This window comes from Centruroides vittatus, unplaced genomic scaffold (genome assembly GCF_030686945.1).
Source record: "Centruroides vittatus isolate TY-2023 unplaced genomic scaffold, ASM3068694v2 contig_717, whole genome shotgun sequence".
Taxonomy (NCBI): Eukaryota; Metazoa; Arthropoda; class Arachnida; order Scorpiones; family Buthidae; genus Centruroides; species Centruroides vittatus.
In genome coordinates, this window is record NW_027122456.1 from 4,801,033 (window position 1) to 4,826,625 (window position 25,593).

The 25,593-nt window shown below is 29.9% G+C and overlaps 1 protein-coding gene across 1 annotated transcript in view; it reads left to right on the forward strand.

The window, feature by feature from the left end:
• Positions 1-25,593, forward strand: part of Cap-G (Chromosome associated protein G) — a 53,199-nt gene that overhangs the window by 9,153 nt on the left and 18,453 nt on the right. The window contains exons 4-13 of the mRNA XM_067276918.1: positions 1,134-1,362; positions 1,430-1,660; positions 3,674-3,866; positions 4,494-4,646; positions 4,718-4,828; positions 10,124-10,337; positions 14,128-14,304; positions 14,430-14,537; positions 15,455-15,574; positions 21,792-22,019. Coding sequence (XP_067133019.1) covers positions 1,134-1,362; positions 1,430-1,660; positions 3,674-3,866; positions 4,494-4,646; positions 4,718-4,828; positions 10,124-10,337; positions 14,128-14,304; positions 14,430-14,537; positions 15,455-15,574; positions 21,792-22,019 — 1,764 coding nt within the window. The remainder of the gene's footprint in view (positions 1-1,133; positions 1,363-1,429; positions 1,661-3,673; positions 3,867-4,493; positions 4,647-4,717; positions 4,829-10,123; positions 10,338-14,127; positions 14,305-14,429; positions 14,538-15,454; positions 15,575-21,791; positions 22,020-25,593) is intronic.

Below are 25,593 nucleotides of genomic sequence, written 5' to 3' on the forward strand. Positions count from 1 at the left end.
TTTTTATATACATTTAAATTACTTTAATAAATCACCTAAACCTAAATTATTTACTTTACAACACAAACAGTTTAATATGAAAATATTAACATAATATATACAAACATGTAATATGCTGCTCGCCTACACATATAACTCACAGAAAACAAGAGAGACTAGAGACGGGATACTGTATTTTGAATTTCTGAGATAATTCAGGAGCACTGTACACTTATACAGTATTGCATCAGTTCAATTTACGTGGTCTGCAAGTGACAGATGATTGGTTGATATAGTGTTGGTGCCTGAATGCAGACACCTCTGTATTTGGATATGTCAGTTTCAGTTCATCATAAAAAGATCCTTTGTGTACTTTATTCTTATTAATGGAATTGTACATATATTCAGACAATGAGGTTAAAATAAAAACTTTATGACGTTTTTTAAGATTTTGCGGTGCACTAATTTTCCGCAGCACACTCTTTGAGAAACACTGGGCTAATTGATATAAGCAAATCTAATTTGGTTAACATTCTTCTAATTGGATTGTGTTTGCAACTTCCAGTATTTACTTTCTACCTCATATAATCAATTTTACTGTTTATAAAGAAAATTTGAGAACTAGATAATTATAAGTGATTACAAATGTGCTGGTATTGTTCCTTAATAACATTATAATGAAATGATGTTAAGCAAGGACTTAGTGTAATTCCCTACTCATACAGATTAATTAATAAGTTTTAATAGCTTCATAGATATATAGTTTGTATATAAGTTAAAATAAATATGCATTGGCATGGACATTAACCATCATAGAGATGAATATACTGTACTATTCTATGCATGAAAAGCTAAAACTTCTTTAAATAAGTTTTACAAAACCTTTCACTCTTTTTCTAGCAAGATTTCTTTAATTGATTAGATAAGAGAACAAATGCTTTCAGCTATTTTGAATGACCTTCTTCAGGTTCTGCAACATTGGAACATCAGTTAACAATAGCTGAAAGCATTTGTTCTCTTATCTAATCAATTAAAGAAATCTTGCTAGAAAAAGAGTGAAAGGTTTTGTAAAACTTATTGAATATACTGTACATGAGTATCAGCAAAATAAATTTGTTATTGAAAAATACTGATGATTGAAATATTTTTATCAGATTCATTGTGCAAAAGATCAAGCTGTACGGTATCGAGTATGTTATTTAATAAACAAATTACTTACCAATCTTCATGCTGAAGCAGATATTGATGTCATCTTACATGAGAAACTTTGTCGAAGTATGCTAGAGCGACTTCAAGATAAAGGAAACAATGTCCGAACTCAAGCTGTACATGCTCTTTCACGCCTTCAAGATCCATCAAATAAGTTATGTCCTGTTATAGAAGGTAATGTTGATGATATTTTAAGAAATCAAATTAAAATTTTAATATTTAATTAATTCTTGTTTATTAGCATATATATATCACTTGAGATGTGATCCTTGTGCTGAAGTAAGAAGAGCTGTTATACTTAATATTGGTGCATCATCTAAAACATTACTCCCAATAATTGATCGGACAAAAGATGTTAAGGATATAGTCCGTCGAGCTGCTTATATTTGTTTAGCTGAAAGAATACATATTAAATCTCTCTCCATTTCTCAGAGAATTCTTTTATTGCAGAGGGGATTAAATGACAGATCAGGTATTCTATATTTTAAATGAACTTGCTACAAGTATAATTATTGCAAATTTTATGATTATTTTTATTTATACATATTAATTTTTAGATGATAAATGAAATGGAAAATTATATTTATTCAATCTTATTAACAATGTTATTAAATAGTTATGGAAAATTTTGTTTATATTAAAAAGCTATACATTTTAACTATAAATGCAGAATACATCAGAACTATTTGAAAATTATTTAATATTAAGATAATTGATTTTGACAAGTTTAGTATAAAAGTTTGTTTTCACAGATAATTTGATTTCATGATTCCTTTTCAGAATGGTTTTATAACTTCAAAATGATTTTTAAATATTGAAAATGAAGAATATTAAAGTTTTTGAAAGTTCAGTTTTTTTATAAGTGCTGAAGAAATTATATTAATTCTTCTAAAGCTTAAGGACATATTTGAAAATACTAGAGAATATTAAAATGATATTAATATATGAAAAATATAAGAAAATTAAAAAGTAATTTATTTATGTTAAATATCCATTGTGTTGTATTGTATATTTTATTAATTTTCTTTGAAAATAACAAGATTGTAAAAAGGATAAGCAGAATTTTTTTATAATGATACTCTCTAATTAAATATATTCATTTTAGTTCTGTTAAAATAGTAAAACAATTTCAAAAACATATATATTTATCAAAATGGTAACATAGGCCTATATGAAGAGAGTAGATAATGTTTTACCAGTAATTTAAAATAATGACTGTTTTTGTTTTAGAAAATATGCCTGATAGAGAAGATTTTCAATTATTTTGCAATTTAGCAAGAGAAATATCTATTAGCAGAAAAAAATATTTGAAATGTTTTCATTTTGCAAAATATAATATAATAATGCATTTAATTTTTGGAACTATGACAAAGAAAATATGTCATAAAAGGTTTTTTAATTGAATTAAATTTTTAAGTCATTGCCTGATTTTTTCATGCATAAAGAATGTAAAAAGAGAAACTTGTTAAGATTATGAAAATACTGAAAGTGAAAACTAATTTGATTTTTAACCATGTAGAACAATACTATAGTATTTAAGTGATACTACAGTACAATAGAGAAAAATAAAAGTGATTATGATACTAAAGGCAATAGTGATGATGATGATGATGACAATAGTACAAAAAATGAAAAATACATATTTTTGAGAATGACATTGATAATGATGATGATAAATACTTCTGTAGAAGGAGATGATGACTGGCATGATGTTATAGATCAGTCATCAGTCACTGATATAAAAAGATTTTGGAATGCAATTTTAGATGTAGTATTGAATCCAAGTAACAATTAAAGGATATGCTGAGTCCACATTTCAATATTTGGGTCCAAAACAATTCTTGAAGTTGCTGGTTACTCAATTTAGAATTTTTGGAGTATAAAGCATTTAAAAAAAAAAAGTTAAATTTTGCAAGTTTTATTGTTAACAATGATCCTGTAGTTATTCTATTTTTTTAATTTAAAACATTTAAAAGAAAAAAAAAGGAATTGCATAAAAATAATGTGTGAAGTTAAAAGATCATCTAAATAACAAATAAAACTCAAATTTCTTAAGTAATAAACTTAAAAACTGTTTTATTGGAGTTACTGTTGTTCTGAGAATACTATTAACCTTTTATGTATTGGAGTGACTTATAGACAGCTGACAGCATAGATTTCAGAGTATACAGAATCATTTGTCTGAATAGGAGAGAGTTTGCAAATCAGTTGTAGATAATGAATACGTATTGTTGGATGATGTAAAACTTTTTGAAAACTGTTCCTAATTCAAACTTCTATCAATCAACTCTATATTAAGATTTTTTTACTGTTTTATTGGTATTTTTATTTGGCTTTATCAATTTTGTTTTGTAAAGTTTTGTATAAACATTCATTATTATTTGATATTATAGGATCTATATAGTATGTAAATTTAATAATGAATTTAAGAAATAATAGAATGAAAATAATTACATTTATTTAAAACTTTATAAATTTTTATTAGAGATTGTACGTAGTACTGTAGAAAAAAAACTTCTTTTAAACTGGTTGGAATTGTGTGAAAATGATATAGTAAAGTTTCTACAATGTCTTGATGTACAAGAATCTGAAGAAATTAGTGAAAAAGCTCTAATTACTATTTTTTCTATGAAAACACTAGAAACATTAACTGAACAATGCAACATTTTAAATAATGAGTAAGTATGCAATATTTCATTTATTATTATGATTTTTTTCTAATTTCCTATTATTTGTATAAAAAATTTAATTTATAAGTAGTAAATAATTTTAATTTATTTACAGAAAATTTCTTTTGTTTTAAAAAAAAATTTATTTATAAATTTTGTACACTTAGATTTAATTCAAAATTTTATTATTGTTTAAAATTTTTTTTATGTGACTAAGTTGTTAAAAAATGTTTAAAATATAAATGTATTAGATTTCGTATAGAGAATATACATAACATTAAAATTTTTAAAATTGTTCAGAACAATCTTAGAAAACAAAGTTTTGTGTTTATTCATAGAACTGTTGGCAATGTTTTTTAAATTAATTTAAATTTAGTGCCATCAATTTTATTATTGCATCATGCTTAGTCTTTTTAAATCATATTTTTTTAATGTCAGTTTATTTTTGGAGAATAAATAATCTGTAGGATATAAATTGAGAATTTTGTGAATGGAAATATTCCAAAATTATTTTTAAGTAATTTAAATATAAATTAATATTACAAATAATATTCTACTACTATTAACATAAAATTGGAAATATTTCAATATAAAAATTATAGTTTATAATTTTTAACATAATTGTTTTTCTTACAGAAATATGATTCCTAAGGATGAGATTTCATGTGAGAATGCATTTTATTGGTATTGCTTATGTAAATATCTCAAATCTCTAAAGACGCCAGCTGCAGATGAATGTTTAGATTCAATATTGCCAAATCTTGTGTCATTTTGTGATTTTGTTGAAAGGTATTTTAGATGCATTTTTATAATTACTAGATGTTGAAAATAATTTTACATAAAAATTAACTTTTTTCCAGTTATATACTTCAATCACAGAGTGACACTGAAAAACTATTGGATCATTGCTTTATCAGTTGTCAACTGATAAACTTAATTTCAGAATGTGAATTTTCAGATCAAGCTGGAAGGTAACTTTTTATTTTCTCAAAGAATTTTGTGAAACTTGGTATCATATTTAAAACAACAAAAATAAACTGTTAGGTTAATTAATTCAAAATATTAGGAAAAAATCAATTTTGGATTAATTTAGTACTGCACCAGTTCTACAGAGAACTTAATTTTGTTATATTTTTTAAAAATTATATCTAACTGTTAACATTAAAATAATTTATGTTTGAAATTTAAATTTCAAAGAATTTTTTAAATCTTTCTATCCCTTGTAATTTATAATTTTATCCATTTTAATTTGTAACTATAATTTCAAACAACTTTGGTTATATGTATTGTTGTAGTTTTTTGTATTTAATAGAACAATTCTCTGATGATGTGCCAATGAATACCTTGCTTTTTCAAATTCCTGCCATCGTGGAATGGTGGGAAATGTATCTAGTGTGACTGAAGGGTTGGCATCAGATCGACAATGCCTATGTCAGGACTGACACTGTTGTTGCTCAACATGAGTGCAGAAGGTTTTGCTGCTTTGTGAGCAGTCGTGTATGTAAGTGGATTTGATTTGAGATGGAGGCAGCGCATTCGAAAGTGCACACTGCAGCTCTATTACCAAAAATAATACCCATTTATGAGTGCGGTTTATTTTTTCAAGCTCCAATGGTCCATAAAACAAAGACAAGTGTAAATAACAAAATGGATTTATTACCAAAAGTTAGTACAAACAGTTACTTTTTGACACAATCACCATGAAGATTGAGGAATTTGTCATATCTGTGTGTGAGCTTTTCCCCTTGTTATAGAATGTTGCCGCCAGTGAATTGAGATGGTCTTAATTAATTAACAATGTTGTTTTGAAGAACGTCATTGGTCTCAAACCTTTGCCCTGCTAGCCACAGTGAAGACTTCACCACCTTTAAACACCCAGTGTTTAGCCCCAATTTGGTGCTGAGCAACTTCCACCTCTTTCCTGAACAGGAAAAGTGGCTAGGAGGGCAGAGGTTCGAGACTAATGACAATCTTCAAAACAACGTTGGGGCCCATCTCAAATAATTGGTGGCAACATTCTATGACAAGGGGATGGAAAAGCTCCTCCACAGATATGACAAATGCCTTAGTCTTCACAGTGATTATGTCGAAAAATAACCATGTTTGTACCTAACTTTTGGTAATAAATTCATTTTGTTATTCACACTTGCCTTTTTTTATGGACCATCAGAGCTTGAAAAAAAACAGCCTATGTATTTACAAATCAAATTATACATAGAGTTGACTATATAGTAAACAAATAGCATCTCAATTAAACTGTATCAGATTCCTAATCAAGAGAGAGAGTTTACATTTATGTGCACGATGATAAATACCTGTAGTTGTTATACACTTGATAAGCTTGTTCTTTGATTATGTAGCCAGCCTGTAGGTTTGTCTGGATGTTAGATAGTTTGATAGTTGGATGTAAGATCTTCCAAGGGCAGGTAGATAGATGGCAGGTTGGTCTACGCGGTAATTGGTGGCAGTGATGGTTGATAAGGCAGTGGGAGGGTAATCCAAGATGGGAATGAACACTTAATGTCAACCAACATAAATGTAGATCGATGATGACAACTCATTCATCCGTCATCAATCTTCCTTTTTATGTTTGAGGGAGTCTTCTCCCTTGTTCTCTCAATGCCCTTTTTAGGCAATGTTGACAAGTTAGATCAATAACAATTTTTTGTTATGTTCTCGATACAGTCAGTCAGATGTGTCATTTATGGACAAGGAAGCAAGTCTGTGGGAAAATGGCATCACTTCCTGCTCTTGTGAGAGAGAAAATTTTAGCAGAAATTTTTTTGCAAATTTATTTATTTAGCCTGGGTTCTCACACTAGCACAACCTATCAGTCATTTGCAATGGAGTTACTTAAGAATAATTTTGAGTGGTTTTATTTTATTTATTTTTTCACAATTTTAAATTGGGTTTAATTATTTTCCAATCACTCCAGAATTTGCAAATGATTTTTCAGACTCTGCATCATCTCAAATGTGAGTGTTTTGGTGAGTTTTACTGTGGCAAGATAAGTCAAATATGAGGTCAGAAGTGGTCACTGCAAAGTAGTTGCAGAAATGCATTTGAATTGTGTCAAGACTATGATAGGAACAGTTTATGATTAACAATACAAAGACAGAGTTTAGTCCAGGCATTGGATTGGCAGTAGTATTTAGGTCTTTCACAAAACTTTGTCAGAAAGGTATGTCAGTGAGCAAATTATTGCACAGGCGTATGCCTTGGGTTTTACATAACCAGGAGTCCCAACTCAACAGAAAAATTATTATTTTACTTTAGTACTTTAACTGACATGAAAGTTCTATTTATATGAAAATTGAAAATAATATAGTAATCACTGTATTAGAACTGTGCACACATACTGTATATTGCTTGCCAAGTGGTGAGTGAGTAGACAGTAATATGTGCAGGTTGGCACCGGCACAACTTAGAATGTGCTGTTGATGCCAACAGAAACATTTGTGGTTGCTATAGACAAGTATACTGATGATTCTACTAAGTCCTATGGCTATGTTTTTGGTATCAACAAAATTGTTACAGTATCCTGTTTGATATTGATATTTAAACTAATTGATTGCTAGATAGGTGCTATTTTGTTATTACTTTGAGTTTCTTTAATATTCATTACTGTCATTTCTTTAACAAGAACTTTAGATATATGATACATTTTAAGGAATGCTGTTGCAAAACAAAATATATACTGAAATTTTCAAAATTATTGTATTTATTCAATTAAACTTTAATATTAAAAATGTTTAGGTGGAGGCCCAAAGTTTTTTTGCACCTCAAATGCGTAATCTGACACTGATTCCTCAAATGCGTAATCTGACACTGATTTGCATTTCCTGTCAGATTAACAGGCGATTAATAGAGTTATGTTGCTACATAATCCAAAGTTTTGAAAATGAACAATCAAAATGTTTTTAGGAGATTATGAAAGGTGATGAAAGATAAATTTATCAATATGAACAAGAAACAAAGGGATATTAGATATTCTGGGTGTTTCCAGATGGGCATCATTTGTGAAGGTAAAACATTTTAGAAGTATTGATAACCAACTGGTATCCACATTTTCTGGTTAAGACGGTCATATTGCAATCATGCATAAAAGATTGAAAAGCCGACAATACTAATTGACTACCATTTGTCTGCCAGTTTTTATCTTCCAGGAGATTTGTCAGAGATATCCAAAGATTGAGGCTTGGGATCTCTTAACTCACTATACTAATGCTTTGGTACCAACTATGTTAGAGACAGTGAATTTTTGACTGAATCAAATGTGCATCTAGTAAACAATTCACTCTGTAGTCCAGATCACCTTGTGACTACTTTGTATTCTTGGAAGTTAAGGAATTGATTTACAGATAGTGTTTCCAGAGTGCGGAAGAGGACATTTCTGTTTGGAGCATGTCGAAAGCATCTCCAAAACTTGGTACAACTGCTTTTATGGCTGATTTAAAATGATAAAATCACACATAAAATATAATGGAAAGTACTTCAAGATGTGACCATTGTGTTTTAATAGTTTATGTGTGCCAGAAACTTTAATTTGCCCATGTATTAGAGTTGATTACTTAAGAAAGAATTATCAATTATCAGCTAAATTTTAATAATTGGCATTGGTTGATTATTTTAAATAATCCAAGTTATTATCCAAAAATGAAATAAACATGAAATGATTATGCTGTATTAAATCTGATCATTTGGTTAAAGATCATAACAATTTAAATTTTCCTCAGTCAAAGAACTACTATAAAATCAATAGAGCCTATTACAGTACATAAGTTCAGATCCTTAATATTAAATACATACTTCTAAAATTTTAATGATTAATTAAAAATTGAAGTTAACTTAAGTATATTTTTTCACTGCTTTGTGATAGTATTAAATTTCACTACATTTTATCCAGATAATTATTTTAATAAATGTAATATTTTAAATTTAATCCAGTCAATAATAGAGTCAAATATAAAAAGAAGCAAATAAAATATGTTGTATATCATCTTAAAAATGAAGGTTTTGATAGCTGTTTAAACTTTTCAATATAGTGAAGTTTCTTGTTCTAAAATTTCTTTATATCCAATAACAACATTTGTTATATTTAAAGGACAATTACACCACAGGTTGCTATAGATATATCTTATTAGAAGCATTTAGAAATAAGATTATTTGGAGAAATTAGAAGAATAAAATAAGATATATCTGTGTTAACTGACAACCTGTGTTGTGATTATCCTTTAAATATAACCATGTTGTTATTGGATATGTTACCAGCAAAACCCGATTTTACGCCAAACTAGTTTTGCCTAGGCCAAACTAGTTTAGAATTATTATTCAAGTATATTAATGGTTAAAATAAAATTAAAAGGCAATCAATTAGATGAACAATATTTATTCAAACATAGTCTACTTAATTATAAAAAACGGGGTTAAGGTTACCCTAGATACCGAAGGTGGCGGCTCGTCTCCGATTCCAGCAATCAGAAGACAGGGAACAGTGGGGACACACGTTCTAACCTAACCTAACCTATTCTAATAAAATACCATAATTATTAGCAACCATATTATTAGAATAGTTAGGTTAGGTTAGAACGTGCGTCCCCACTGTTCCCTGCCTAAGACCGCTAGAATCTGAGATGAGCCACCATCTTCAATATCTAGGGTAACATTAACCAAAAACAGTATTGATTAGAAGTCACACAACACTTGTCCAAAACTATAAAATAAAAATAAGTTAATCAGTACTTATCAGTTTGTATTTTTTTTTTTTTTTTTTATTAAGCCATGCACTTTTAAAAGTAATTAACTTTCGAAAATATTTTCAAAAATTCAAACAAAATAATAAAAATAACTTTTAAAATCAAACTAAAATTTAAAATGGACTTATCTGTGTTTATGATGAACTTAAATTAACCATTAATATACTTGAATAATAATTCTAAACTAGTTTCCACACAGCAAAACCCGATTTTACGCCAAACTAGTTTGGCATAAAATCGGGTTTTGCTAGTAACAGATATAAAGAAATTTTCAATATACACATTTTTCATTTTTCTTTTTTCCATATTAGAGATTAAACAAAAGTTGGTTATAAAGACACATTGTATTTCAGAAATTTATATTTTTTAAATATTTTGCAGAATGCTTGTTTTTTAAATTAATAGCAAATATGGAAGAAAATACAATAAATTTTGTCTTTAGTGAAATTTAAATGATGTCATTGTATAACTAACATTTCATTATGTAATATTTTTTCATTTAATTTTAAGGAAAGCTTTTCAACAATTATTTTTGAAGCTGGTTGAAGATTCAAATGTTTATTTGACTCTCATGAAGCCATTAGTCAAATGTTACACCAAACTTCATCTCAATCCTGAAATATGTCTTTGCAATATAGCTGAAATGATTTCTGATATTCAACAACCAATTATGGTGATTACTAAAGAGTGTTCCCCAAGAATTAAAAAGGATACTGAAATGAAGGTATTTAAAACTTTTTAAAAAAGAATTATTTAAATTTTGTAATGAAACATATTTCAAATATCTTAGTTTTGATATAGTCATTATATTTATTTTTGTTATAAAGTAATAAATTACAAACCTTTTTTTAATCCAGCATATAATAATTTGGAAAAGGTAACATATGATTATAGAATGGTCATTCAAAAATATAATGGTAGTGTGCATTCTGATACATCAGGCTAACTTCTTAAAGTCTTAATGGCTTTAAGAGGTTAGCCTGAGGTTTAAATTACATGGCTTTGGAAATGTCTTCATTACGAACAATAACATATCAGAACATGCACTACTGTTATGTTTTCAAATGATCATTCTAGAATTCCAACCTGAAGATGGCTGTTTAAAATAGCTGAAAATGTTTGTTTTTTTCTGAATAATTATATGCTGGATTAAGAAAAGGTTTGTTGTTTATTTATTTCTGCTAAGTCCAGTTTGCTTCCTGTGATTTTATCTTTATTATATGGAAGCTGTTGTTTATTTACAGTCAAATTAATTAAACTTAACTGTGAACTGATTTGGAGTATATGTTTAAGGCATTTATGACATAATTTAAATACAAATTATTGAATATGCTTACTATAATTTTTATAATTTGTCTATTAGTATTTTCCAAATATTATAACAACACAAAATTCTGTATTATAATAACGTTTACATTAAAAAGTATATTATTAAACGTATTAAACAATGTTTAAATAACAATTAATATGTAATATTTAAAGTTATATAATGTATAACTTAGATAGATAAAAGGAAAAAGAAATAGGTAAGCTAACATAAAAGTGCAGTTTTAATTAAAATGAATTTCTAATAAGTACTAGAATAATTATTAAAAGAGAATTAAAATTATTTCAAATGGTATGAAACAAAAAATTCCTGAAGACAATAAGAAGAGATGTAAAATAAAACCAAGAATATGAATGAAGGCACATTACAAATCTACATAGGGTGTTCAAGAATAAATCTAAACACAATTTCACAATAAGCATTACATAAAATATAGAGAACTATGACTGATTGTCAAACTAAATACATATGTATAATTATGTAATTATTAGTTGAATGACATGAAAACAAAAAATAGAAGAAACAGTAAAAATGCTCACTAGGAGTAGTCAGAATGCGTTATCTTCGTATACCAAAAAACCTTTTTTAATAAAATTGAGGTTAGAAAATTAAACCAATCATAACAAATTACTTTGAAAGTTATTGTCATTTAAACCAAACACTCATTAAACCCAATAATATTAATCGATTACATCACTAACTGCCATAAATAATTGGGCTATAAATGATTAAGGGTTATAAATAAATTTGGCACTTGAGGTAGGCATTAGGTTTCTTCCAGTTTAATCTAAATTTATTTAAATTATTTAATTATTAATTTTAATAAGAGATGGTGCTTAACGCCTACCTCAAGTGCCAAATTTATTTATAATCTTTAATCGTTTATAGCCTGATTATTTATGGCAGTTAGTGATGTAATCGATTGTCATTTAAAAAATCAAAAAATACTAATAAATTTTTCTTTCCAGTAAATAAATAAAATTAAATGTATGATGGTAATTGCAGATAATTTTTTATGTAAAAAATTAACATGTTGCTCTTTACGTGTAAAACCAAAGCTCCGCTAGCATAAAAATGGACATTAAAAAAATACTCGCCATAATTCATTTTAGTTGTGTGACTATGATATTTTATACCAGAGCAGGCATAAAGTGAGTTGAGCAGTGTTCAACTTTAAACAGGAATACATCTATAAAACAGTACCATCAACCAATCAGAAGTCAGTGTTGAATTCTATGTCATCATGACATCATGCAAAAATTGTGGGAAACAAGCTTTTAAGCATTTTCATTCTATACTTTCTCTTGCTCTCACCATTTTGGTGGTTGTAAAATATTTTGATTAGTTTTAATGTAAGAATGGCTACTGTAAAAAGGCCTAAAATAGACTTGGAAAGATTTATTGAAAATATCATAAAATATCCTTGTATCTACGATAACAGGCATCTTGATTACAAGAATGGATGTCTAAAACAAGCTACATGGACAGCCATAGAAAAAAAAAACTTTAATTTTAGTGAGTATATAATAAAAAGGCTGAGCACACCATGCTAAGGATAGTATTTTAGTATAATGAAATAAAATATGTTGATAAAAGTGAATATATGTACTGTACCATACTTTTGCAGATTGTCTGGCATGTCAGTTTATCCAGGGAAACCATGAAATCAGATATTTCCATATGGTAAAAACTGGCATGCCAGTTTAAGTGAGGTTATACATCCCTCTAGAGGGTGCATTAAAAATATGAATGAGTTATGTCACATAAAATAAACAGTTTTTTATTCTAAAACTGAAACTCTCTGCATTACATCAAGAATTATAAATATATGTTTAATTTTTGCATTTTGTCTTCTTTCTAATGATGTAATTACTAGACTGCTAAAAGTGCTTTTTTTTATGTTTATTTTATTTTAATTTGATTCAAAATGCAAAATAAACATATTAAATTTAAGAAACTGGCTAAATTATTTCAGCTTATAACATTAACAGTGGCTTTGTGTGAAATTTAAGAGGAAGGTGTTAATTTTTAAGGTTAGGGTAGATGGTCAGTGCAGCTCACACTGACTATCTACTATATTACTAATGTCAATAAGCCATTAATTGTTTTATTGTCTTATAAAGGAGAACTCTCTTAATGATTTTAAGTCTGACAAATTACAACATTATTATTTTATTATACTTGGAAAAATGTTTTCTTTGACATTTAATTAACAACTAGTTTTGTTAGATCTGATTAATTTTATTTTTTAGTCACAGTTTAGCTGGCATTCTGGTAAACCCAGGGTTACTGGCATGCTGGTCATTCCAAGAAAATACAGTAACTAAATATATTATTTTTACTATATTTGTACTTACAATACAAAAATAAAAAATCATGGAATATAATCATTGTCTTTATAGTGATATATCATATATACAATATAAAATTGTACATAAAGAAGTTTTTACTTAAGAAGTTAAATGGGAGAATTTTATTATATGAGTCTATATAGTTCCATTTAAAATGTTTTGAGAAAACTGATAGTTATGAACAATTAAGCTACAATGCTTTGTTTCCATCAAATTGTGTGTGAAAAAGTGTTTACTATTGACACTTGGTGGCAGATCATTGCTGTAAAAACTTTGCTAGTGGAGCTGGACCTTTATCTCAAACCAAGTACAAAGAAAACTATGTCACTTAACTGAAAATAATTATGGTGAGGGATTTTATGTTCATTTTTATGCTAATGGAGTCTTGATCTAAAGCATATTTACCAAAATATAAATTTGTTTGATTTTAATCAATTTAATATTTTAAGAAAAAACTATTACAAAATTATTGTAATGAAATAAAAATATAAGGTTATAATAATAATATATTATTTAACAATAAAAATGTATTAGAATTGAAAAATAATAGATAATTGTTTTTATATTTATAACTATTGAAGTCTTATCTTAATCAAGTTTATAATATTCGTAACAAGCAATGTATAATCTAATTTCATTTTATATCCATTTGCAAATCCAGTATAAACTTAGAATTTGTGAATACATTTGAGAGATATTAGCTCAAAATATGAAAAGTAAAAGTCAAAATTTATACTTGTTGTTTTAATAAACTCTTCACTTTATTTTTAAATCACACATCATATTATTTTACAAAATGCATTATTACAAAAAAATATATCATTATTTTTTAATAGATAGCAAAAATATCTGTTGAACTTAATTGCCTCAGGGATTGCTTGGAAGAAAATTTGAAAAATGCTGCGTATTCTGCTGCACAAGAAGTCAAAGATAAAATTACAGAATTAGAGGCTTTAAAAGAAGAATATGAATTGTTGATTCAGCCTAATATAGAAGAAGTGCGTAAAGAAAAGGTACAATTCTAGAAAGCTCTGATTAGAGTTAATTTCTATTTAATTATAATTAAATTTTGGCATAATTTGCAATAACTTTTAAAATAAAAATTTAAATTTTAAAATAATATATTTTATATATCTAGAATGACTCAGAAACACTTTTGAAGTGTATTACTATAATATGTGAAACTCTGAAACAGATTAATTTGAAAACAGTTACACCTGTTCTACAATCAACTATGGAAACATTGGTAAATTTTATTTCTGTTTCCTTTATTAAAATATTATTATTATTATGTTGGGTTTAGTGGGTTATACTCAGTTGACACCAGTTGCTGTGTACTATGCTGGACCAGAGTCAAGGCATAGCAACCAAACATGACAAAAATTAAATAAGTGTGTCTGTATTCAGGAATTTTCTAACAGTATGATATGTATTCAATATAGCGGCCTTCTGGTGTATGTACATCTGGTATATGGAAGTTATGATACCATATTTTACATCAGAGCCATTACTAGACTCCTGTGTAAATGTGTCATCAACTATAAATGGGAAATAAAAGGAAAGATACATTGCAATCAGCAAAATTAACAGTTACTGAAGGTTTTTATACCTGATTGTAACAATGTGGAAATAATGCATACACTTTTCAATCCAATTACTTTATTCTTGTCAAAAATTGTTTTAATTAGATATAATAGAACTTGAAGCTTACCTTTAGGTCAAATATCAGGTGTTTGGAATTATTAAATTATTTTTCTATGTATTTCTATGTTTAACACCAACCTTTATAATACTAGTTATTAAATGTATTGATACATCTGTGTATGAATCCAATGGTTCTAAATTTTAAATTTAAATCTTTTTCTATATAATCAAATTCTGTTCTTTTTTAAGTGTTATGATGAAGCTTGAATGCACAAGTGAAAGTACTTATTAAAAGTTTCATTTTGAATTTGTGTATCATTGGTTGTCCGAAACTAATTTATCAAACTTGCATAGCTCTGAGTTTAGTACTAATATAGCCTGAATTAAAAATAAAATCATTTCAATATAATTTTGAGTAATATTTTAAAAATATTAAATAAGAATAAACTTAATTTAGAATGAAATAATTTGGAAAATCTTGACATTATTATTTATTTAAATTAAATATTGTCTTTTCAGTTATTACCTGGCATTCAAAATGAAGATCCTGCAATTAGAAAACAGGCAGTTATGGGATTAGGATTATGTTGTTTATTAAATTATGATATTGCATGCAAACATTTTTTCCTCTTTCTTCAGGTGAAAACTTTATTTAAGTAAATTAAGATTATTATAAATGAATCTGGTTTTTTAAATATTTTATGTTTCTATAGAGAATTTTAAGAAAATTCAGTTCTAATATAATACGAGGCGTGTTCGGAAAGTAAGTACCGTTTTGTTCTACTGCTACCACAACAGTAGTATCACAGTTCAGTGCCTGCGCATACGTGTTTCTGGTTGATTGTCAGTCCAGTGACTACATTACAGCCAGATTGTGTTGTTTTTCCATGTGTTAGTGAGCGTTCAAAATGTTTAAGACAATTGCCGATCCCGCTGACTGTGAAGTGAGTTCTGTAATACGGTTTTTGAACACAAAGAATGTTAAGCCAGTTGAAATTCATCGTCAACTTGTAGAGATTTATGGTGAAAATGTAATGAGTGATGGAATGGTGAGAAAGTGGGTTCGACAATTCAATGATGGACGCACCAATGTTCGTGACGAAGCACAGAGTGGGCGGCCTTCTGTTGTCAATGATGGTTTGGTTGCAAAAGTGAATGAGAAAATTCGTGAAAACAGACGGTTCACAATAAGATTGCTTTGTGATGAGTTTCCACAAATTTCAAAAACTGTTTTGCATGAGATTGTCACAAATTGCTTAAATTATCACAAATTGTGTTCCCGTTGGGTCTCCAAAATGTTTACGGATGTCCACAAAACAAAGTGACTTGGAAGTGCTTTGACATTTCTTACTCGATACAGTAAAGAGGGTAATGATTTCCTAAATAAAATCATTACCAGTGATGAAAGTTGGGTTTGTCATGTCACTCTGGAATCAAAACAGCAGTGGCTGTCTCCACTGGCGGCATCTTTCTTTGAAGAGGATATAGACAAGTTGGTTTCCCGATATGACAAATGTCTGAACAATGGTTATAACTATGTAGAAAAATAGTTTCTGACATGCTCTTTCATGTAAAAATAAATTTTGTTTTGAGAAAAGATTTTTTTATGAGAGTTTTTCCAAAATGGTACTTTCCAGACACGCCTCGTAATTGCAATATTTAAAATTTTAAACTTTTTAAGAATTATGGAATTTCAGAGATTTTGTTTGACAAGTTGACTGACTTGTTCCAAAATTAAGAGTCAAATCTTAAAAATGTTCAAGTCAGTTAATATAAAATAATAAGTCAAATTTCATATGGCATTACCAATGAATACTTGTGCCAATATTTTAATAATCAGTTATTGAATATTATTTTTTAAAAAAAATCTTATTATTGATAATTCTGGAAAAAAAAAAAGTTGGTTTAAGACAAATGAAGTGCAGGTAAGGAAATATGTATCAGAATCAGAGAAAACTATCTGCCTTCTCTAATTCGGTATCTCTGCAGAAAAAAATAAAGAATGAAATGTGTTTTCAAATAATTTTTGATTACTCATGGTGAAAAAGTGTTGATGTGCAGTTGCATCAGTTCATTTTTTTTGGTCAATGTTACATTATTTAGTTTCAATTTCAGAGGTGATGGTGTTAAACCAAGGTTTGACATTTATATATATATAATACATAAATATAAGTCAAAATTGTAAAAAATACATAAACATTATTAGAAACCATACAGATATATTATGAAACTAATTTTTACTTTTTAGTTTATACATTATTTCATATTTTACTACTTTTTTAAATTTACCCACTGTCTCATTAATGTACACAGTACATTAATGATACAGTGGGTAAATTTACACAGTACATTAATGATGGGTCATTAATAGTACATAGTACACAGTACACAGTACATTAATGACCCATCATTAATGTACAAGTTTTTGCCTTTTATACTATATTTTTGACTATTTAATTCAATTTTTGATACTAAATGTCATTTAGTAAGACATGTAAGCAGAAAAAACATGTTTAGTGAGAATATGCAATTACTTGGCAAACAATCAATTCATATTTAAAGAAATTCTCTCAATAATGGTCAGTTTAAGTAGACTTGAATAAAATTATTTCAGGGCCAGTGAACGAGTGGGCTGGTGCTCATATTGTCTACATGTATCAGTTAGATCCATGGGTACAAGAACTAAATAACTATAAAGGTAAATAGCAAATTGAGGAGCATCTGTCAGTGCTGTGTCTTTGTTACTAACTTATTTCTTTTTTATAGGCTAGTTGTAATTCATTGAACTTTTTAAATAATTATTCGAGAGAATTGTGAAATTTTTGTGTTGAGAAAGAAATTGTGGCTGGCATATTTATGGCTAAAAGTGCTGCATGAAAAAATTTTTGGTTGAAAAGTTCTTACCAGGTCTTTATTTCTTAAAATTTTATTGGAACCATGTTATCAATTTAAAGTGTTTTGTTTTCTAAGAAAATTTGTTGATCTTTTGTTTTAGGGACATGATTCTGCTACTATAAATTTGGCCTTATTGCTGGGTATTGTTTGGGAGCATCTGTCAGTGCTGTGTCTTTGTTACTAACTTATTTCTTTTTTATAGGCAAGCAATTTGCTTATTCTTGATTGTTTTATTTTTATTTATTGGTATTTTGTATTTTATTGACAGATGCTCCCAAACTTTAAACTTTAATTATTACATTTTAATTTTAAACCTTAACTTAAATTTAAATTTTCATGATGACTCAGGATATCTTCTAATTTGATCAATGGGATGATTTTCACACTAAATACTATATAATAAAATGGAGAAAATGCTGAGATTGGCATTTTATGTACGTTTTCTTATCGCAAGCACTTTCAACAAACCTATAGTCATCATCATCAGGAAAATATGGAAATTTACTAAAAATTAAATGGAAATAATCTGATGAAGAACAGAATGCTTAAAATTTAAATTAAAACTTTTGTCAAAACCATTAAGAACATGTAACAAATATTCAAATGTTTTCGAAATTGAATGAGCAGTAAGCTCTGTGATATGCGAAGTGATGCATGTATGGATTCAAGCTCACACTATACATAAACTGGTGGATCCTAATAATTGCTTAATCGCATGTACAGCGTGACCCATACAAAGGGAATTTTCTGTGGTGCAAACGTCATTGCCATATCTTGGACCCCTTTCTATACATATTTTTCGTATTTTTGAGCAGTGTAACTCTGTCCTATCACTATCCCCACTTCCAAACCTACGCAAGCTTATTTGCAATGATAGGGACAAGTTTTCTACTCTTGAGAAGTCGGGGGGTCTATACTGTTCCACTGGAGAATCTTGCAACAGGAGTAAACACAAGGTATATCAGGGCCACTACTAGAATGCTTGCCAGCTGCCTTGCAGAGCACCAAGAGGATGTTGTAAAGGGTAGGCACACCAAAGAGCTTACAAAAAAAAGGTACTTGAGGAGGGTTACAACCCACTATGGTCCCAATCAATTACGCTCAAGAGCTGTAAAAATTGGAAACTCGTTTTTATGTGGAAATCTCTTCTTACTACCACCTTGGATACATGCAACACTCCTACCCTCGATCTGCCCAGTGTATGAGTCACTCTGTACAAGCGATTAAGCAACTATTAGCATCCTCCAGTATATGTGTAGCGTGAGCCTGGATCCACTTATGTGCTGCTTTACATATCACGGAGCTTACTGCTTGTTCAATTTCAAACACATTTGAATATTTGTTATGTGTTCTTAACGGTTTTGACAAAAGTTTTAATTTAAATTTTAAGCGTTCTGTTCTTCATCGGATTATTTCTGTTTAATTTTTAGTAAATTTCCATATTTACCTGATGACGATGACTATAGGTTCATTGAAAATGTTTTCTCCATTTTATTATCTTCTAATTTAAATTTTGAAGTTAAGACTATTTACAAAAATAAATATTTTCGAGTCTATCCATTTATCCTTTCAACACCATCACAGAAGTAACAGTTACATTGGATTGAAGAAAAAACTTCATTAAAAGACAAATAACAATTAGGTAAAAATTCACAAAGTGAAAAACAATATCAAACGTCAGCCTTTTATTTGAGGATCTGACGTTACCCTGATGGTACTTTTGTTTTACCCTAGATTACCCTAAATTGAGAAAACTCTTAGAGTTTGAGCTCAAGTTCAATCATCATCGAGTTCATGCTTGGATAAGAAAAAAAATAAGACAAACAGTTCTATGACACAGATCCCTATACTATTATCATGAAATAATAATTAGAACAATTCTTAATTCATTGTTTTTAACAATCTTAATAACTAAAATCTGCCACAAAGTGGGATGAGCTGTGATGGATGACATAAAAACTTTTTACACCATTCAAAAGTTGTACCTATACTGTAATGTGCCAATGGCCCAATGGCATGAAGGTTGAGAAAAGCGAAATCCTACTTGAGTGTAATATACAGTGTATACCCATGTACCTAGCACCAATCTGCTTTATTTTTTTAGTTTCTGTTGTCTTATCCTAAACCCTCCAGTTATAGAATGGTTTTAGGCTAAAACTTTTTCCAACGAAACTTCTGGCGCAATGGGTAATAGCATCAGATCACAGGGCAGTTTTACCCTAGATTTATCCTAAATATAAGACCACTCTAAACATTACCCTGAGAGGTTGAAATTACCCTGGAAAAGGGTAATTACCCTAGAAATACAGCACTACTTGAGAGTATAACTGAAACAGAAAACTGAAATTGAATTATGAGTTTCACATTTTAGGATTTCTGTTTGACAGAAATAAGATTGAAAAGAAGTGTGAAGATATTTTAACTTTTTTGTTTCTGTTCAATTTTTTAGTTTTTCAGTTGAAACTTAAACCAATAATAAAGCATTTTGTAAGTGCTGTCAGCAAATTATAAATTGTCTCATTGTCCATTATCAACATTTTAAAAAATAGCTGCAAAATAACAATACTGAATTAAGAGATTTCTTGCAATTGACAGGAACATCAAAGAAACCAAAGCTTCCTCTGTTTTGCAATAAATAGTTAGTTCACCAATTACTACAAAATATCTGCTATATTCTAGATAGTGTAGAAATTAGCTGAAACAGAAAATGAAACAAAATCACTTAATTTTTCAGGTTTTTTATATTAATTGTTTTTAATCAGTATGGAGTCTAAATCTTGTGATGTAAATTTTATTGCATTCTAAGAAATAATAAGCTTTTAATTGGTGTGACATTTTTATTTTGTTTTTGAAACTTTTCACAAGAATAATAGAACTGTAATGTGTCATGTACTGAGATAAAATGGCTGTTGAGTTAGTGAAAGCTCAGTGAAACAGGATTAAAATGGCCATAAAAATACATAAAAATTGAAAAATCAATTTTAGTGAAAAGTTTTTAAAATAAAAGATGACTTAAAATATTAAATATAGCAAGTTAAGTTGGGTGAAAGAATGAAAATTTACACGTCAAATGGGCAAGCAATGCCAATGCTAAGGTATCTCATGCCTGCATTTCCTACTTTTCGCACCTTTTTATGAATTAGTGTAAATAATATAGAAATTATATGGAAGTAATGAAATATCTTAAACAATTCAAAATAAAATTTATAACTAGTATATAAATATGTAATTACTTTCTTTTTAGCTTAATTAATCAACAGTGAGTGAAGTTCAAATAATGCTAACATTTTCACCTTAGTTAACAGATCATTTTCAGGTGCAGACAGTTGAATCTGTAGATGACTCATTAACAGCTGAAAGATGTTATGTAAACTTCACTTCTGTTAAAGGTACTACATGATTAATTCAGTCAAGTAACCACAGTGGCTAGTTCATTCTTACTGTCTCTTTATTCTCTTTATACAAGTAATTAGATTATTAGATTCTGTATTGTGAAAATTATTGTCATTATTTATGGTGATTAAAGAGCTAACATTAAACTTTGTTGCAAGTTGGATAAAAATGGACTGAAACTTATGAAATGCTAAAACAAATACGATATCCTATCACTTGGTTTAAAAATTTAACCAAGTAAGATTTTAGTTTCAGAAAAATAATACAATAGTTTGTTGCTGCTCTATAGTAACCATTCTTATTCTGTAGTGATTGTTAATGAATTTTTAGCAAACTGTGAGATTCTTGTTTTGAAAGAAAGTGATCAATATTAACTAATGTGATTTTTGATTAATTATGCTTAACATTTTAATAGTATTTTGGTACTGCAGTTGTGATTGATCTATAATTGGTTTGTTTTTGTATATGACTTTAAGATAATATCTTTTAATAAATATTAATTATTTATTTATAATATATAGTTAAAAAATTTTTCTGAAGCAATATCTAAATCAGAAATGTATTTCAGATAGCTCAAGTTGATCAAGAATCCATTCAAGTGATGGCATTTAAAGCTATTTTTGATCTTCTTTTACTATATGGATTAGATTCATTCCAGAAGGATTTTCACTCAGAAGATACTGATACTATTCCAGAAACACCTATAGATGAAAGTGATGAAATTACTGCTGAAAATACATCTAAAGATATTGTTTCCAATATTCTGGCTATTTTAAGTTCTCAACTGAATAGTGAGGTGATTATTTTAAAATACTTAATAATGTTTGAAAAAAGATAAATTAATTTTCTGAATTGTATGCAGTTGATGCTTGTTTAATGTATGAAATACTATTATATATGTTATAGGCCAAGTGAGTAATAGGTGATTATTTATAATGCTCCCATTATGAATAATGTCTAAAACAACTACACAGCTCGATAAATATTAATTAATTAATTAAATAGACCAAACATTACAAAAAAGCCACATTTCATTTGGGCAATTTTTGAAAAACTCTATAATTTTCATTATGAATTATTTATTTTTGTAAATTATTTCAAAGTATTTTAAGAACAACATGCTCATATTATATGGATAATATTAATATATGTCTGTTAATGAAATCAAATCATTTATTAGCATATTAAGGAATTAATCCTGTTACAAGGGGAACTGTAAATAGAGTACTATAAAAGTTTAGAAGGCCGTACCTATGGCTTAGCCTTAGAAGAGAAGTGAGAAGAGGAAGAGGGGGGGGGAAGATGGGGCAAGGACGATAGAAAAGTGTGAAGAGAGGGCCGTGAGCGGTAAGTACCGGGCAGAGATAAGAATGCCAAGATAAGCTTTTACAAAATGTGGGCCTAGGCCCACAGAGAACAGTGTGGGTGCTCCAAATTGGAGGTGACAGATGAAACCCGACAATTACAGTACACTTAACTAAAACAAGAACAAAATGCTCCTTCGAAGGAGAGGTAGCACACAAACACCAACTCGGAATGGACGAAAAACACCACGAAGCAAACGCCGTTACATGGAATTCCGAGTAAAGCACAGGTGGCAGATGAACATAAACTGACGAACCACTGTCTTGGGGGACCCTGAGTACTATGTAGGACTTACTACAGGTTCAGGGGTACAAGAAAGGTCGCGTGATGAACATTCCCCAGATGAGAACATAACATCCCCAAAGTGGGAGAACAGAGCCCGATAGTGAAGAGGCGCCCGACAGAACACTCGGTCCCGATAAACCGAACACAATGAGATAGCCTTTAAGAAGCCGAACGTGGGTGCAAAGACGAACACCCGGTGAGAGCCCCAGGGCTCGACATAACAGAACAATACCACGACAATACACGAAAAGCAAGCATTCGCGACAACCTTTGCTGACAAGTTCCCATCTTGGGAAGGTCCTGGGTGCCATATCGGACTTACAACCGGCACAGGATTACAAAAAGCCGCGTGTAGATCTATGTGGCAGGATCAGAGGAGGGACGCCTACTGGAGCGCTGGTTAGTACTAGGATGAAAGTTCGGAGATGTGATCCCTGTGTTGTAGATGAAGGTCTTGAAGGCAGTTGTTGTTTTCTTGTTGAAGAGAAAGTCCTTATTCTGACAGGGCCAATGGAACCCTTGGGAGTACATGACACTTTTCAGCTGGACACGGTGGGTAGAGTACACTGGGCAGTGGAACAGTATATGTTCTGGTGTTTCTTTCCCCTTCTTGCAATCACACATTCCGTTGCCTTTGTTCAAGAAACGTTTAAGGTAGTGTTTAAAGCCGCCATGCCCAGTGATGAACTGCGTTGTATGGAAGTCAGGAGTGTAGTGGTTCGCTTTGTTCCTCTCTTCGATGGTTGGGAAAAAGTCAAAAGTGCTCCTTCCCGTAGAACCAGTGGCCCACCTTTCTTGCCACCTACTGATAGTGAATTCGTGGAGCTGAGCTTTGACCCAGCTGAGTGGGACGAAGGAGAAGGTAGGTTCCGCTATATTACAGATGGCCTTCTTTGCTAAGAAGTCCGCTTTGTCGTTTCCTAGTACTCCGGAATGTCCCTTGGTCCAATGGAAAGAGATGTTAATGTTTTTCTTTTCCAGCAAGTTGGTCATAAGCGTGATGTCCTTAATAAGTTTTAGATTTGTGTTTAGTGCCTGGATCTGATGGAGCGCCACCTTACTGTCGCTAACCAAGGCTATCTTTTCCTTGGCTCCTTGTTTAACTGTCCTCTGGACGTATTTCAATGCGTTGGAGATTGCCAGGCTCTCGGCTTGATTGATCGTACAGAATGGACTTAATTTGAAATACGCCTGATGGATCACCCTACTGTTGTTGTTGAGGTGCACAAAGGCAGCCCCTACACCCATTGGGCCTTTCGACCCATCCGTGTAGATAGTGGTGCAAGTCTTCTCACGAATCCCAGAGTTAATGTCCACCACTGGGGGCACGGTGGCGGGGTGCACTAGACTGTAATCATTATATTTATCGATACCATTTTTGAGAATGTTTTCAGCTATGGTTTTAATCTGAGGCGGAGTAGTATTGCAGGTGACCAGGTGAGAAGGGAAGTGCTTGAGTTGGAATAACCAGTATCTACCAGCCGCCTTGAGGTCGAGAGGGACGGTGTTGGCTATCACTTGCAGCCCACTGGTCGGGGCCGTCCGATAGGCCCGACACACAGTAATGAGACAGCAGCGTTGAATTGTTTGGAGTTTTTTACTGATTTGTTGCCTACGGGTAGCATATCCCCAAACCTCGGCGCCATACAAGACAGCCGGCTCGATCGCACAATGGTAAATAAGAGAAGAACTTTTGTGGCTGAGGCCCCAAAGGTTCCTGCTAATGGACCTAAGAGCGTGCGACATGGTCACCGCTTTTTGCTTTACATAGTCCATGTGGGGCGACCAGGTCAATTGGCTGTCGACTTGTATTCCAAGATATTTGATTATGTCTGTACACCTGATTCTCTCATTCCGAATTTTTATTGATGGCTTTTTATTGAGCGGTTTCCTGTTACAAGGGGAACTGTAAATAGAGTCACAACAAACATAAAATTCATAAATTAGAATTTATCTCTGCAAAAATGAATAAAAACTTTCCATTATATAAAGTGTGTCTATCAACTGCCAAGCAGACCATATCATTGGATTCTTTGCTACTCTTCTTGGAGGACAGAATATTTGGTAAAGAAATTACATAATCTTATATCATAGTAGACTCCATTTGAAACAGATCTCTGTAAAATTCTTCCTTCGATTTACAGTATGACAATGTAGAAATCCCAAATTGTATTCACTGCCAAATGAACAAATCACATGATAAACTGAAAATTGTTCTTAACATAATTTACACAAGCTACGTTTGATATCCAAATAATACGTGTCTTATAATATGTAACAACAGTTTAACCTTAATTCTTGTAAATCTCTTAATCTTGTGTGGAATTTGGAAATTAATAAAACTGCTTGATGGAGGAAAATTCAAATTATTTACATACCATGGATGACATTTTGAATTTGATAATTTATTCCTTTCTCTCTCCAATACAGTTTTAAACATATTTTCAACTAAAATAGCATATCCATAATTCCAGTCATCTGAAAGGTCAAATAAAACATGTGAAATCCCAAATCTAGCTAATAAACTAAATTTGTTAAACCAATTATTATGATAATTTCTTTTTACCTTAAATATTCTTTTGAGTTTATCCATAGTAGAATTAATCAGGATGTTATTACTACAAGTAATTTTTTTATAAAATTTTATGATCCTTATCACCAAGAAAGGCTCTAGCCTTAGTCTATTTGTGTCATGACACATAGCATAACCAAGAACTTTT